Source organism: Candoia aspera, chromosome 3 (genome assembly GCF_035149785.1).
Source record: "Candoia aspera isolate rCanAsp1 chromosome 3, rCanAsp1.hap2, whole genome shotgun sequence".
NCBI lineage: Eukaryota > Metazoa > Chordata > Lepidosauria > Squamata > Boidae > Candoia > Candoia aspera.
Window position 1 is genome coordinate 87858736 of NC_086155.1, and position 14776 is coordinate 87873511.

Consider the following 14776-nt stretch of genomic DNA (forward strand, 5'->3'; position numbering starts at 1 on the left):
TATAGTGTAGGGGAAATTTGTGTCAACAAGGTTTCCTTTGATTATTTTACTTGTAAAAGAAACTAATTTTGGTAGAGCTGGTAAGCACAAGAGAGAATGCAGTAGCAGCATACATTAAGGATACACCTATTTTGGTGTGTGACTTGGCCTGATAATAGATCTTCACAAACCCATTCGCCAGTGATGAAGGTCCTTCTTTAGCACAAAAGAGATTTCTTACGAAGAAGAGCTATCAATGAGCTTGGAAGTGGGCAACCTCAAACCTCACTGAAACATACTGGAACCTTCTCTGACAGGGAAGCTCTCGTGCCAAAGTTTAGATCAAAAGCAGTTCTCTGACAGATAACCAAGAACAGCAGCACCCCAAATCTGCAGACCAATAGCTACTTCTTTTTAGCCTCTGTTTCTTGTTCAGTTGTAGAACGTGATAACAAATTAATTTCATCTTGATATATTTTGCTCTATTTTCTGGAAAGTTTAATTTGTGTACAGTTACTTTATACCCCTAAGTCAAATTACTCAGCATTAACTCAGACAGAATTTAACAGAAAACTTTATTACCTACAAAAACATTGCTTTCCAAACCCTCCTAATATATTGAAGAGAATACAAGCAATTTCTATCACATTCACTAGTTGGCTGGGAACATAATTAGCTAATCCCAAGCTATAAACAAGCTGTTATAAAGAAAAAATTCACAAATCCACCTACTTGAACACATGTGATTAACCATTTAACAAATTAACTATAGTACTCATTGGTTAATTACAAGCCAAACAGGAATTTACAAGTCTGTTTTTATGGTTTACCATCTGCTTAGAGAAGCTGAACAATCAGGCTTATTAAGTCCATCTTCCTACATAATTTCATACTAATCTTTCCAGATCAATAGTTTTGCTGTATACATTTTTTCAGACAGACTGTCTAGTGAAGTCCCTAAATACAATAACATTAAAACATAATGATTTCATATCATCTTATATTCAATTATTACAATTCAACTGATGTTAGTGGTGTTCTATGCCACTTAATAAAAACAGTTTTCATGGGAACTTTTTACTCTTACATAATTTTTAAATTCTTAAATATAACACAGGAATCACTCACCATGTACAAAGAATATCCCATAAGAGCTAGGAATACCCACGTTCCAAAGAAATTGAATCGGATTACAGCCTGAATAACCCAGGGATTCTTCCAAGACTGCTGCCTTTAAAACTAATTTCAGATAAAGGTAACTGCCTTCAGTACAACAAGCAAAATTGGTTTCTAGCTTTTTCTATCACATCGTATCATTTCTACTGAATTCTGTCTAAGTTTCTGTCAAAGAATTAATATAACTGTCAGCAGCATCTGCAGGGATGTGTCAAACAAAGCAGCCTGAGAGAAGCATCATGCTGCGAGCCCTGCCACTTTTGTGATGTTGCACACATGTCCAAAAGGGGCAGAGCTTGCAGCAGGATGTTGGTTTCCTCATTTTGACAAAAGCGGCAGGAGACTGTGGATCCTATAATAACACTCGTTCATGGAAATTATGTTTCATGCTTTCTTTATCAATTGCAAAGACAGCCAAAATCATATTTACATCCTCCCTTTCTTTTTTCCAAGTCTATTAGGCACCTTTATCAGCAACTCTTTTATATTAAACAATAGAAACGTATCAACTTCCTTGCCGATTCACAAAATAAACTAAAACATTATGCAGTATTATGATCATGCATATTATTAAGTTTTAATGCGGTTTTAATATTATACTCTTTAATATTTCTTTTATCACAGTAAATTAAACTCAAAATCCAAGTTTCATTTCTTACTACTTCCATAATAGCATTAAATGTTTAGAATTATCTTGATATATTTCAATAGTTTTAAATTCATTTTTTTTTAAATTGCAAATGATGTTAATAGAACATTAACTCAAAATGTGTGGTAATAGATTTAGTATGGTTTTTTTTAAACCAAGCCTGAATACAACTTGACAAGTATATAAAACTGCACTGGAAAATATGTTAAGGATTTTTTTTTTTCTGATTAAGTCAACGTAATCAGTAAATCAGAAATCAGAAAATTGGTAAATTTTCTAATGGTATGTTAATGATGGATTATTTTATCACCAAATGGACCAGCTTTACATCACTTCTAAATAACGGATGAAATCCAATGTAATGTAAGTAGAAGACCTCTTATGCAAAGCTAATTATTCTCTTTTCTTCCCTAAATCCTCTTGTATGCTTCATCTATTATCTCCAAAATCTTCAGAGCACTTTTAAAGGATGCACAAGGGCTGTAGGGCCCCTGCCTATTCTGGAATTGGATGAAGAAATGGGAGTTCATCCCCAAATAATTACAAATATTCTATAATTCAAACAGAGCAACTCTATGACACACAAAACTGATTGTTCCTGTGGACTCAATTCATATACATTTTGTGTATAAAATAAAGCTCAAGTAAGCACTAGGTAAAATTATTCTCATTTCATAAAGACATTAACACATCCTACTTTATAAGATGAACTGTAGGTAAAATTAGCTGCATCAGATCTGTAATACAATATATAAAATAGCAGGAATTTGTTTCGTTTACACCAAGCACAAATGGACTATGAGACAAAATGACAAACAAAAGTATGTACAATCTGACTGACTCAAAGCAACTATGAAATGGATAAGTTATTTCATGCTGTTGTTACGAACTACAGCAGACAGATCAGCACACAGGCCTTACCGTCTTCATCGACCACTGACCAGTTTAGTTGAAAACAGAAAGAAACAGGAAATTATTTGCATACTACCAACCAGTATTTAGGAAGATTTCTAAATATAAAATATCCACCCCATTCCAGATAATCTGGTATATATTTACACGGAATTCACTGGGGTTTGCTACCAAGCGTTCCTTATTATGAAATGTCCTTAAAATGATCATTTTAAGCATCATCTAAAGTATTGCAATATGTATACATGAAGGTTATAGGCACTCATGGTTTAAAACAGAAGCAACAGCCTAACAGTTTAGAAGTACACTATAACCTTGCTATTTTAAATAAAATATCTATTTCTACACTGTTAAAAAAAATAGCACACAGGAACACTGTACAGCGCAGAAGCATTTGACAATGGCAATGGTCTTTGTTTACAGTCAAAATCTACAGTATACCCTCATTTAACTTAGAACAAAACGGCAACCTTTAAATAAAGCTCCCAAATGCTGAGTCTCATGCACTTCTCCAGTCCTTTTTAGCTAGATTTATCTTTATAAGAAAATAGTGAAAACAAGGTCATTCAAGTGGACATAAGAATGTGAAACCTAAATAAATTAAGCCATGTATTAAAAGGATTTCCACTACTGTTGTAAAAAAACAAGCACTTAAATGAAATTACAGAAATGTTGTAGCAACTGAACTGGAGGATTTTTCTCCAAAAGATTTTTATTAGTGGAGAAAAGGATATGTACTGATCCTGGGATAATCTTTTTTTCCCCTTTGCTGCAACACAGTAGAAAAAAAATATTAAAAGGCAATCTGTTCTTAATTAACAACCCCATACTAGAATATAAGTATCTGGTGGTAGTCACAATGATGTCACAGGCATCATGGTGTCATGTTGCAAATTAAATTAATGGTGTAATTTGTGTCAGTCATACCCTGGCATCATGATACAAATGACATACACTATGTAATTCATGTCATTAGCATGATGTCATTTTCCCCCTTTGTGGCTGCCAATGTATCAACATGAAAGAATTAAATATACCCAAAAATACTTTATAGATACCATGCTATGAGTTTTTACAATATATTGACCTAAACTTTAAACAATGCAGAGTTAATAAATCCTAGGCCAAAGGCTAAATTAACTGTGTGATACACTGACCCCTCCTCTAGGTTTAAAAAAAGCTTGGAATACAGATGTGGGAAAACAAATGGAAGAGAAAAACTCTTTGGAAATCAGGTATTTTTCTATCAGATTCCATACAAGAGAAGCAAGAAAATAAGTAAGTAATAATGTTTATTTGGTCAATGACCAGCAACAATGCAAGAAGATATTACATCACTGGCATTTAACTCCAACTAGATTAGCACAAATATTTCATCCTTATTCATCAAAACATTGGAGGACCTGTAATCAGAATTTTTCATATGTGGTAGACTTGTGAAAAGACAGTGCCTTAGTGAAAGATAATATTCAAAGAAATTATAATAACTAAATATATATTGCTCATATATACTGAGATATTGTCATGAGTGCCGTTGAGCTGAAGACATCAGCACAACGGCACACATGACAATACCTAGGAAGCAGAGGAAGGGACTTAAGATAAGCAAAGCACGCACAACAACAGGCACAGACCCCAGCCGGATGATTCAGCCATCAGGACACAAAAGAGGAAGAAGGAAAGACAAAGACAGGGCGGATCACGAGGCACACCTGAAGCTGTCAGCAAAGCGCAACGGAGATCGCCCAGCTGACAGCAATCACCGGCCAAAGGAAGAAACAGATTATGGGCAATCCCGGGGCACCAGCAGGGGCCCCGCAACCCTTCACCTACCAGCACGAAAGCATGCAGGACTAAGGGGGGATGACGCATCCCAAAGTGAGGGGGCGCTGACCGGCGCGGGGTATTTAAACCCCGCACCGGCGCGCTCCCTTCACTCTCAGCTTTTTTCTCGTCCAGCACTACGCTGAAATAAACCTGAACCTGCTTTTCCTGAAACAGTGTCTGTGTTTCACTCAGCGGTAGGCAGCGCATGACAGATATATTGTTCTGGGATATTATATTGTATTTTGGTATTTTCTTGCCTTACACAATATTAAATATATGAATGAATGAATTTATTTGATATCTTCTGAAAATCTGTGCATAGGTTTTTAAAGTATTCCTTTATCTTGGGGCATCTGTGATATACCATAGTTGCAGGCCTGTTATTAAAGAAGGGTAAGGAAGGAGATTGCAAATTCAGTGAGTATTTTTAGACATATCTCAACCAAATCTAAGAGAGTAAAAACAGCAACCAATCTTGGAATTGGTATTCCTTCAAAGGTGTGCTTATGAATGGGCAAAGAGGCATCTGCATATTATGACAGCGTAGATGGCCTACAATAATAAACACTGTTGTGATACACCAATTCTTAAGAACTCAAAACATGATTAGGATTATTCTGTATCTTAAGAGTTATCCTTAAAATTATTAAATTAATAATTTAAAAATATAACTTGGCAAAATTTAAGCTAAAATGGATTTGCATGATCTAGGAAAGTACAGAAATCATCCTACTAGAACACAGATTATTTTTAAGACAAACTGACTTATGTATGTGGGCTCTTTATCAAACAAGTAAACAAGAACTGTTGTACATAATAGGCCTTCCACAATTCTACAGTCATCAGTATGATTTACAGTCTTTCAACTTATGCTGTATTCAATGGCTTAGGAGAGTGTTTAAACATCTGGTTTGATAGCTTATATTGGTGGACACATCCACTATTATTTGAGTAATATTTGTAATTCTTGCCAGGTTTTCAGAAAAAAGGTAGAATCTTTACTGAAATAAAACATACCCTTTGTTTAAAAAGATATAATTTGGGTGGCTTATGGCTGTATGAATATGATGTACAGGTATAAGATTTCAAGTCTCAAACACATCAGCTTACCTGAAATACTGAACCAATATTTGCATCTTGAACTATCATGAAAGGCTCCTCAGAATAAACATTTGGACTTTTTATCAAATGAATACATAAAAACGCACTACCCTTGCATTAAGTAACACTGCTGTATTTATTATTATTAGGGGCAACATCAATAACAACTGTAATTATGTTAGTCTTTTCCTCTGTTTTTGATATGTTAAGATGCCACTGGATGGCTAAAGCTGAGAGCTGTTTAAGTCTATACCTTTTTATTCAGGAAAAAAAAAAGTATATGAATTATCCTCTTCCTCATAATGGTTACACCACTTCTTGATTAATTTCAGTTTTTAAAAATGATAATCAAAGGCTGATGATACTGTGAACTGTTGGGTTTTGAAATGTTTAGCCATTTTGTCCAATATGGGAAAAGCTATTTCAAGTCAGAATGTCGACTATAAATTAATAACGAGAAGCAGTGTGCTTATTTGGCACGAACAAACCTCTGTTGAGCCATGATATGGGATTGTATATATTCCCTGTATATCTTTACAGATCATTTCCCAATCACTAGAGGAGATTAGATTCTAGCCCTCACATAGAGCTCTGTGTGTAAACCATAGTTACTGGAACATGATGCAAGTCAATGTCCTTACAGGTCAAAATCATCTAATACAATTGTCATTAGCACTAAATAGATGTATTAATAAGATCTTTTAAAGGCCACTGAGCATAATCAAGATACCATTTATTAGCAGTTTCTTTCACTAGCCCCTATATGCCAAGGATAGAAGGAGGAATCTCAGTTCTCTCCACTGATTTTTTCCCAAAGAAACATCCTTTCCTGTAGTTCTTGCATAAAATCCACAGTTGAGAATTTTGTGGAAGATACTGGTAAATGAAGCTACCAAATAAAGAAGGTGGGATTGTCCCTTTCAAGTTGTGCAAGACTAATGTTAAATCTGTACAACTCTGATAGTATCATTAAATTTGGCAGCTATCATTTTTTCAAGTAAGGAGTTATTCATAAATCTTCTCAAGATAGCCAGCATGATTAATAGTTAGGAGAAAGGAGATACTGCAAACTAGGTTTTTAATGGTCTACAAACTTATTAAAGATTCGATTCTGTTACTGCAGTAATTATTTGTGAGATGGAAATGTGAGTCATTTGTTTGTGAGCTGGGCGGCTACATAAATTCAATCAATCAATCAATCAATCAATAAATAAATAAATAAAGCTAAGAATCAGCATTTCCTCTCAGAATGCTGGATATGGGCTGTGTACATTCCTATGACTGTAAATATGCTATATAAGAATTAGATGTAACATGAGTGCAGAATCTAGCTAAGTTTCAGAGATATAAAGGAAGGCTAAGAAAGATTTTATCACCTTTAGCTTCTTTAACTCCAACCAAAAATGAGAACCCTTGCCAAATTTGCTTTTTCTCTCCTCATAAAATCTAAGTTATCTGAAAACCTTAAGTGTGAAAAAATAACAAAATTATAATCCAAATATATGTTTTTAATGAAGTCTAATCATACAATTTGTTCTAAATGAAGGTTTGGGTTTTGGGGGGGGCAAAATTTGAAATATTTTAGGACATAGAGCAAAAATTATAGATTAAAACCCAGATGCTAAGAGGAAAAGTAACTATATCACAGTGCTCTAATGTAAGACAAGGAAATTATAAGAACTCTATAGCCAACAGAAAAAAGGGACCCAACAGCTCATTACAATGAGAACGTACCTCCAATAATTAACTAGAACTGCTTATATCTTTGGACTCTGAACTGCTTCTCTCAAGACCAACATGCCCAACTATAATAGGTATATATCATAAGGTTATAATCAATTTCGGTTCGGGTTCTTGTGTGTGTGTATGGTTTTTATCATGATTTTTCTTTGTGTATGTGTATGTGTATGAGTGGGGGGGGGGAGAGGGAGAGGGAGAGAGAGAGAAAGAGAGAGATCCAATCAATTTCTGGTTATCAAACCTCAGTATTAGACTCCCACATATATAAGAGAATGTATTTCAGAGCCAAACAATCTAATGCTAGTCCATTTGTCATGGAATAATAAATGTTGACTGGAGATCACTTCTTCCTTAGAACAAACTCCGTTTGCAGAATCTGTCATTATAAATTAGTAAGCACACTTCCTGAACCTCTCTCTTAATGGTAATCCATAAATGACTAAACAAAAATGTCTGTCAGGAAATAACAATAAATTAACCACTAAAATAAAGAGCACTGCCTTTAAAATATTATACATAAAATGAAGAGAGAGAGATCTGTGTTTGTGTGTATGTAAACTATTAAACTGCAAGCAGATTTTTAAAAAATGAAACTATGCTTCCCAGAAGCTAATGTTTTAAGATATCCCACTGCAATCAATAATCTGAAAAACTAAAAAGCTTGCTAATACTCAAGGTGGCTTAAAATGAGTTTTACATTAATTATACAAAATTCACAAAATATTTATTTAGAAATGTATATTCTGACCATGAGCCAGTGTCAGTTCATGGGTAGCCAAAGCTAAACTCAAATTCACACTAAAGGGCAGTAACATGGAGGTCAACATAAAAGAAAATGAACCCTATAATTTAGACTTGTGCCCAATCACTTTACAATTCATAAAATAACAAATATTTGAGGAGAGGCACCTTGTCCTAACAGTCAGGAAACCATGCTGAGACAAGGAATAGGTCTCTAGTGTTTTATTACTGCTACATTAGACAGAAAATCCTAACAAACTGAAGAAGCGTGGGAAAAACCCAGACAGATAAACCCCAAAAGTCAAGGTGGGTCTGATCTGTGTCTCTTTGAATGGCTGCTTAACTCCTCAGTACTACGCATGCATTTTCCCCACTGGATAGGGACCCCCTCCTGCTCACCATCAGTACTCATGACACATCTGATAGAAACACATCTTTCTGACTAGTCTACATGTCTTGGGAAGCTCATAGTGAGATGTTGGATCCACTATTCACATATGAAGAAAGTCAGTGGTGCAAAGGTAAAAACATTGGAGTTTGATCATAAAGAACCGGTCTCTACTGAGATGCAAAATTAACCAATGCAAAGTCTATACTTGGATGATACCTTTATTAGAACCAATTAAAAGAACAAAGATCTTGGAACAGATACTGTATCTTTGCCTAGACTTCCTCATCAGATTGTTTTGAGGATAGGTCAGGGGGAAATACGCAAATAAGGGACAAGGCTGGAATAAAACAATTAAAATACCTGCCTTTCCTCATAATTATTTATTATAAACATCTGAGACATGTATGGGTAGCTGTCAGCATGACTTTTATAAAATGCCTCAGAAAATCTATACCCCTTTGTTAGAAAAGTCAGTAAACAAGATAGCAATCAACCCGTTCCTTGTAATTATCTCACTTCTCTTTCCTTACCAATAATTTCTGGTTCCCAATACATTACAGTACACTCAGGAAACAATGAGAACATGCACTCAACATCTTCTTTGTAATACCATCGGAGACAGCTATTTTTAATATTAACATTCACTGTGGAGCTAAGCATAACTATTACACAACATGGAATTAAGCAAGATGATTATTGACTGTACCATTGCTAGTAGAAAACTTATGATGGTGGAAGGTACTACAAAAGCCACACAGAAGCACACCATAGCGCCATCATGCACCTACAACTCATAAAACTTACCCCTCTTTTGAGGCTTCTGAAAGAAGGCATTCTGGGCTTCCCTGTTTTTATTTCACTCATGCAATAATGCATTTGTTCAATGGAGAATATGGGATACTGGGAACCATTAGAAGTACTGGACGTGTATAAACTAGTAGTGGTAAGGGGTGGGGACTGTGGCTGACACAGAAAGAAAGGAAGAGATAAGGCAAACATTCAAAGTGGCGAAAATTCTGTCTTCTCCTTTCAATACAGAAATAAATCATGGATTGGATCCAGAGTAACAAAGGAACAGAATTCTGCAACTGAATGATCCCACAACTGGATAGAAGGGGAGATTTTAACCAAATACCCCTCTTTCTGAAACTCACAGTAACTATCCTCTCGAAAACATGCTTCAGAAGATTGGAGGACTTTAAAAAAATAGTATGAGAGGTGGAACTGGAGGTAGAGAGAGAACAGGTGAAAATAATCTCCTTCTTTCAGTTTATGGCAACCTCCACTGAATGATTCATTCACTTTGGGAATAGGAAAAAAATCTTCCATTTCAGCACCCTGGGTCTGGATCCAAGCCCATAACATTTTATGTTTTCATCATTATAATTATCAGCAACAAAATGTGTCATCATAAAACTTATATCATAATAAAAACTTATAATAAAAATATTAGTATTTAAGGCATCACAAAACTCTTGTTTTTCACTATCAGCATGATAAAGACCAGGTTGAGCTCCCAAGAATTTCAAAACCACCACGAAAGCTACCCCTTCTGGACTAACTCAAAAACACATTGATAAACTACAGACATGAAAGGAAATACATACAATAGGCATTGACATTTTATTTATATCTGTGGTATATTACATTTGTTTCTCACTATGAAAAAATAAAATTAAAAGCCTTACCATTTTAATGACACATGAAACCAGAGCTAAAAAAATGGCTTCAAATATTAATAGAGATACACCATGCAATTAGAAATTACAATTGCATTCTTTTATCTAAAGTATTAAAACTTTCTACACAAGTTTCCCATACAATCCACTACAATTCAATGAGATGAATAAAAATAAAATATTGTTTATGTTCTTTGTGGTCCCAATGCTAACAATATCTATAATTATAGGGTCAACTTAGACTTAATATTGCTAGTTTTTCATTCTCCCAAAGGAACTAATGCTAACTTCCATTTGAACCTTCAGATTACCCACTTCTCAATAGTATTCACTTTTTCCCAAGTTTTATCTTATAAACACGAACTCAAGAAAGCTTCACCAGGACACAAAAAGCTTACATAAACTATACCCCCAATTGTATTATATTTATCATGTAAATTAAAAACATTAAACTGATTGTGCTTATTAATCTCCCTCCAGTCCACCAGAGTACCTCTATCTCAACAAATACAGTTCCATATGGATGGCAAGATATTGCATGGCCTAACAGTCCAGCAACAACTACAGAAGTTGTTACAACTGTTCAGATCAATTGCAGGAGTTGCTGGCCAAGTCACTGTCTGATATGTATCATGACAGTCTTACAATTCCAGGGCAATTTCAGTATTATAGCTCTAATCAGTCACAGTAAATGCTTTTGGCTTGCTGGGGCTCAGCTGCTGGAGTCCCATAGTTGGGTTATGTAGGGAAGAGAGACAAAAATGTTCAAGATAGCACAGCTTTACTCTGGAGCATACCAGAACCCAGTTTCCAAAATGGACAGTTGTGCCCCGTACAAGCTGCCAACAAGAATAAATCTGATTATTCTATTGCAAAAGGCAACCTTTCATCACTGAATCACAACCTTGCGTGTGCAATCATGTGATACCTTTCAATTTTTTTACCTTTGGTTTCTTCCCAAAAAGCCACAGTTTGCCCTTAGCCTTGCCCACAGTGGTTTTTGCATCAATTTTCATCCCTTCCTGTTTTGGTGTGCTGATCGTTCCATCGGAGACAGTCCTGTAAATGTGTTGACTGTAATCTTCAAATGGAAAGTCTCCAGGAGGTTCAAAGCCAGACTTGAAGGAGTCTATTACTATTTGAGAATCCTTTATGGGAGAAATACAAGATATATGCAGTTAATGGCTTAAATATCACATTTAACTAATGCAACAATCAGAGACTACCTGTCAGCCCTTCAAAGCATTCCAGGCCAGGAAAGCAAAATCATGAATACTAATACTACTTCTATTGTTCAGGTTACAGCAACAGAAACTTGCAAGCCTGAAAGTGCTTCCCCGCTCCCTGTCTTTATGTTCCAGAGAACTAGGAAGGGTGAATTCTGAGTTGCCTTCTCAAAACACATTTCTGGTTTGGGTTCAGATTTTGTTTTAACAGACCACTGTCTATGCTGCAGCTCTAACCTTGTCTCTCAAGGTTATTCCTTCTGCCCATTACACTACCAGAAATTAATGCAAATTACTTTACAACACTATTTTTCAGGGTCTCTGTTTTGAATTTAAGCATTACTGTAGAGAAAACAAAAACTGCAGATATCCTGTATTTCCTATTCCTTTATCATTATATCAAAACTGGAACTGTTACATGTAGAAATGCATCAATTCCCAAGACACAGACAGTTTCACTTTCATCAAGTAGGTACTGAACACAAGAAATTCCATTTGGAATAAAACGGACTTAAGTAGAAGCAGGAAGCAGCTTCTTAGCACCTTATTACATTTGAAGCCATCCCTACTCTATATCAAACCCAGAATACAGAATCAGGGATGCCAAATACTGCAAGTACTATCCTAATAGGTTTGCTATATGTTTGCTTTCTTCAATATCAGTCTACTCTAATTTTGACATAGTGCACACACACACACACTAGTCATGAGGCTAAGCTACAGCAATACACACGTAATATACATTTACATACACAAATGCAAAAAAGGAAAACAATGTAAACGTAAACTGAATAAATGTAAAATCTTGCAGTGGTTGAGAGACATTAGGTTCAGTTACAGTAGGCCCAATTGATAACAAAATTCTTAAAGAAATATAAGCATTTACTTAAAATCAAGTTCTAGAAGTTTAAGATTATGCATTGAATGGCATCTAGATCCAACATTCCCCTTTGGGGATATGTAAAAATATTAGACTACTTTACTTTTCAAACATGCAATATTAAATAGCCTGCAGTGCTTAGAGAGATAAAAATATCAATTAAACATGATAACTTTCCATAATTATCTATATGAGATGTGCAAACCTGAAACCCCACCAATGAGATTGGCTGCCATATCTGCTGGGTGGATTGCAAACAATAGTCTGTCCTCATTTAGCGACCACAGTTCATTCTGGCAAAATGGTAGTCACTTATGCTTATATTTCTTTAAGAATTTTGTTATCAAGCCAACCACCTGACTGAGAGACACACACACTGTAAAGATTGCTGCTTGCTGCTGCCTCATGAGGTAAAGTTCTCCTGTGCAGCAATGCCACTGTTATTCTCACTCCAGCGTACGTTGTTGTCCAGTGCAGCAATTTGGGCGTAAGTGCGTGCATTGGTAAGAAAGTATTTTTTTTACTATTATTTACTACTGTCATATTTGTGAAGTGTCACTAACTGAGGTAGTCACTAAATGAGGTCTGGCTGTAATTTGATCAGCTTCCACTTTTTGCTGCTTCTTCAACAAAAATGTCAGGAAAAGGGGGAAGAAAGCTATTAATTTCATGGAAAGCAACCTATGTGGCTGACTGTATTTTGCTTTGTGGGACCTAAGTTGCTTAAGTTTGACTGACCTAGGCTCTAGTCTACTAAGAAAATGTAATTGTGATCTACAAAGTTAGATTTACTTCCACAGCAATGTGCTTAGTACTTGCATTCAATTACGCAGAACAAATTTAACTTACCCTGCGCTCATCAACTGATTTGGCTGCAGCAATCATTCCTTCTAAACATTTTGAGATTATTGGAATAACTTTCCGCTCAGAATCTGCAAATCCTTTATAACATTCACTAAGTTTGATGGTTCGTCGTTCATCCATTTCTTGAAGGTGCTAAGGAATAAAGACTAGCCTGAACAACTGTATAGTAATATTCCAAATACACTGGAACATTGTCCTCTCTATGATTATCAGTTTTACAATTTGTGGTCTTTTAACCAAGCACTAGATACATTTGAATTAAATATGTATTATCTGTGGGTCATTAGTTCTATTGAGTATTCACTAAAATTTGCTCATTTCTTAAAATGGTATTCACATTTCTGAAATGAACACAAGTACACAACTAATGTCCTTCTAAAATCAATTGGAGTTGGAAAGTATTAACTTCAGTCATCAATAATTAAAGTCATGATTTGTATTCCACATGCAATCTAAGACTGTTGTAATAAAAACAAGGAAGAGTAACTTAAAAACTGACACATTTATTATAGAATACACTCTGAAATAAAAGCTTATGCTATAATTAATTTGCCTTTTGCATGTTTCTAAAACATTTTCAGGTCCCACAAATAACAAATAAGTGGGCATTCTTCACTTCTAGAATTATATACTACTTTTAAATAACAAGACAGAATCTAGAAGGGAGTGCTTGATGGAAGGAGCATTATGTGTGTGTGGGGGGGGGGGATGTGGGTATGTGTTTTAGAGAGAGAAAGAGAGAGTGAGAACCCAATTACCCCAAATTCTGATTTGAAAATGTTAAGGTACTTGCGGAAATTACCTTCATTCTCTTCAATGACCAACTTCATTTAGATGCAAAACTTACCTTATATATTTGAGGAATGACAATATAGAAATGCTTGTGCTGTTCACCATTGAAATTTTGCAACTGTGCAGCATATTCATTTTTATTTTCATCAGCCATATGTGTACGCAGGTTTAACTGCTGCTTTGCCTAAAAAAGGGGGTCGGATCAATAAAAGTTTTAAATCATTTTTAAAAGAAATTCTTACTTAGCAGCATGCTCATCATCTTCCATTCCCACTGACATCTTAGTGCCCAACATATCCTCTCGTTAACATTTGTAAATTATAGAAACTACTTCACAATTAGCAAGTCAACCTTCAGAAAAATGCTTTGATTTTAACTGGTAGTCAGTTATTCCAGCACAAATCCCACCACTGTCTCCGGGCTACTTTCAACTAACACATTTACAAAGGAGACTAAACAGAAGGAGGGGCTACCTTCAGGGACCTGCAAAGCAAGCCAAAATGTCATCAAAATGACATAACCTATCTTGTGATGTCTCAACACAAGCTTTGCTCCTTATATGCTTACATGCAACATTGTAATGCAGGTACAAAAGGAGCAGAGTTAGTGTCATGATGTATGTTTTGCTATTTGGTCCTCTTTGTATCTACAAGTTTTAAGAGAAAACAGACACAACAATATACACAAGGGACAGATAGACACAAAGAATGGGAGAAATCCCACCAACACAAGCAGAAAAGCATATTCCTACAACAGAAACGGATGCCTATAATAACGGGATTTTATAAGGCAAAATAATTAGTTATATTTGAGAATAAA

The 14776-nt window shown here is 35.3% G+C and overlaps 1 protein-coding gene across 3 annotated transcripts in view; it reads right to left on the reverse strand.

Moving 5' to 3' along the window:
- FNBP1L (formin binding protein 1 like) overlaps positions 1 to 14776 on the reverse strand; it is a 74404-nt gene that overhangs the window by 10211 nt on the left and 49417 nt on the right. For 2 of the 3 annotated variants that reach the window (XM_063298302.1, XM_063298301.1), the window contains exons 7-9: positions 14013 to 14141; positions 13151 to 13297; positions 11140 to 11343 (exon numbers count right to left, since the gene is read on the reverse strand). In XM_063298302.1, coding sequence (XP_063154372.1) covers positions 11140 to 11343; positions 13151 to 13297; positions 14013 to 14141 — 480 coding nt within the window. Of the gene's footprint in view, positions 1 to 2725; positions 2741 to 9320; positions 9480 to 11139; positions 11344 to 13150; positions 13298 to 14012; positions 14142 to 14776 lie in introns of all 3 variants that reach the window. The other variant, XM_063298304.1, reaches the window with a different exon arrangement.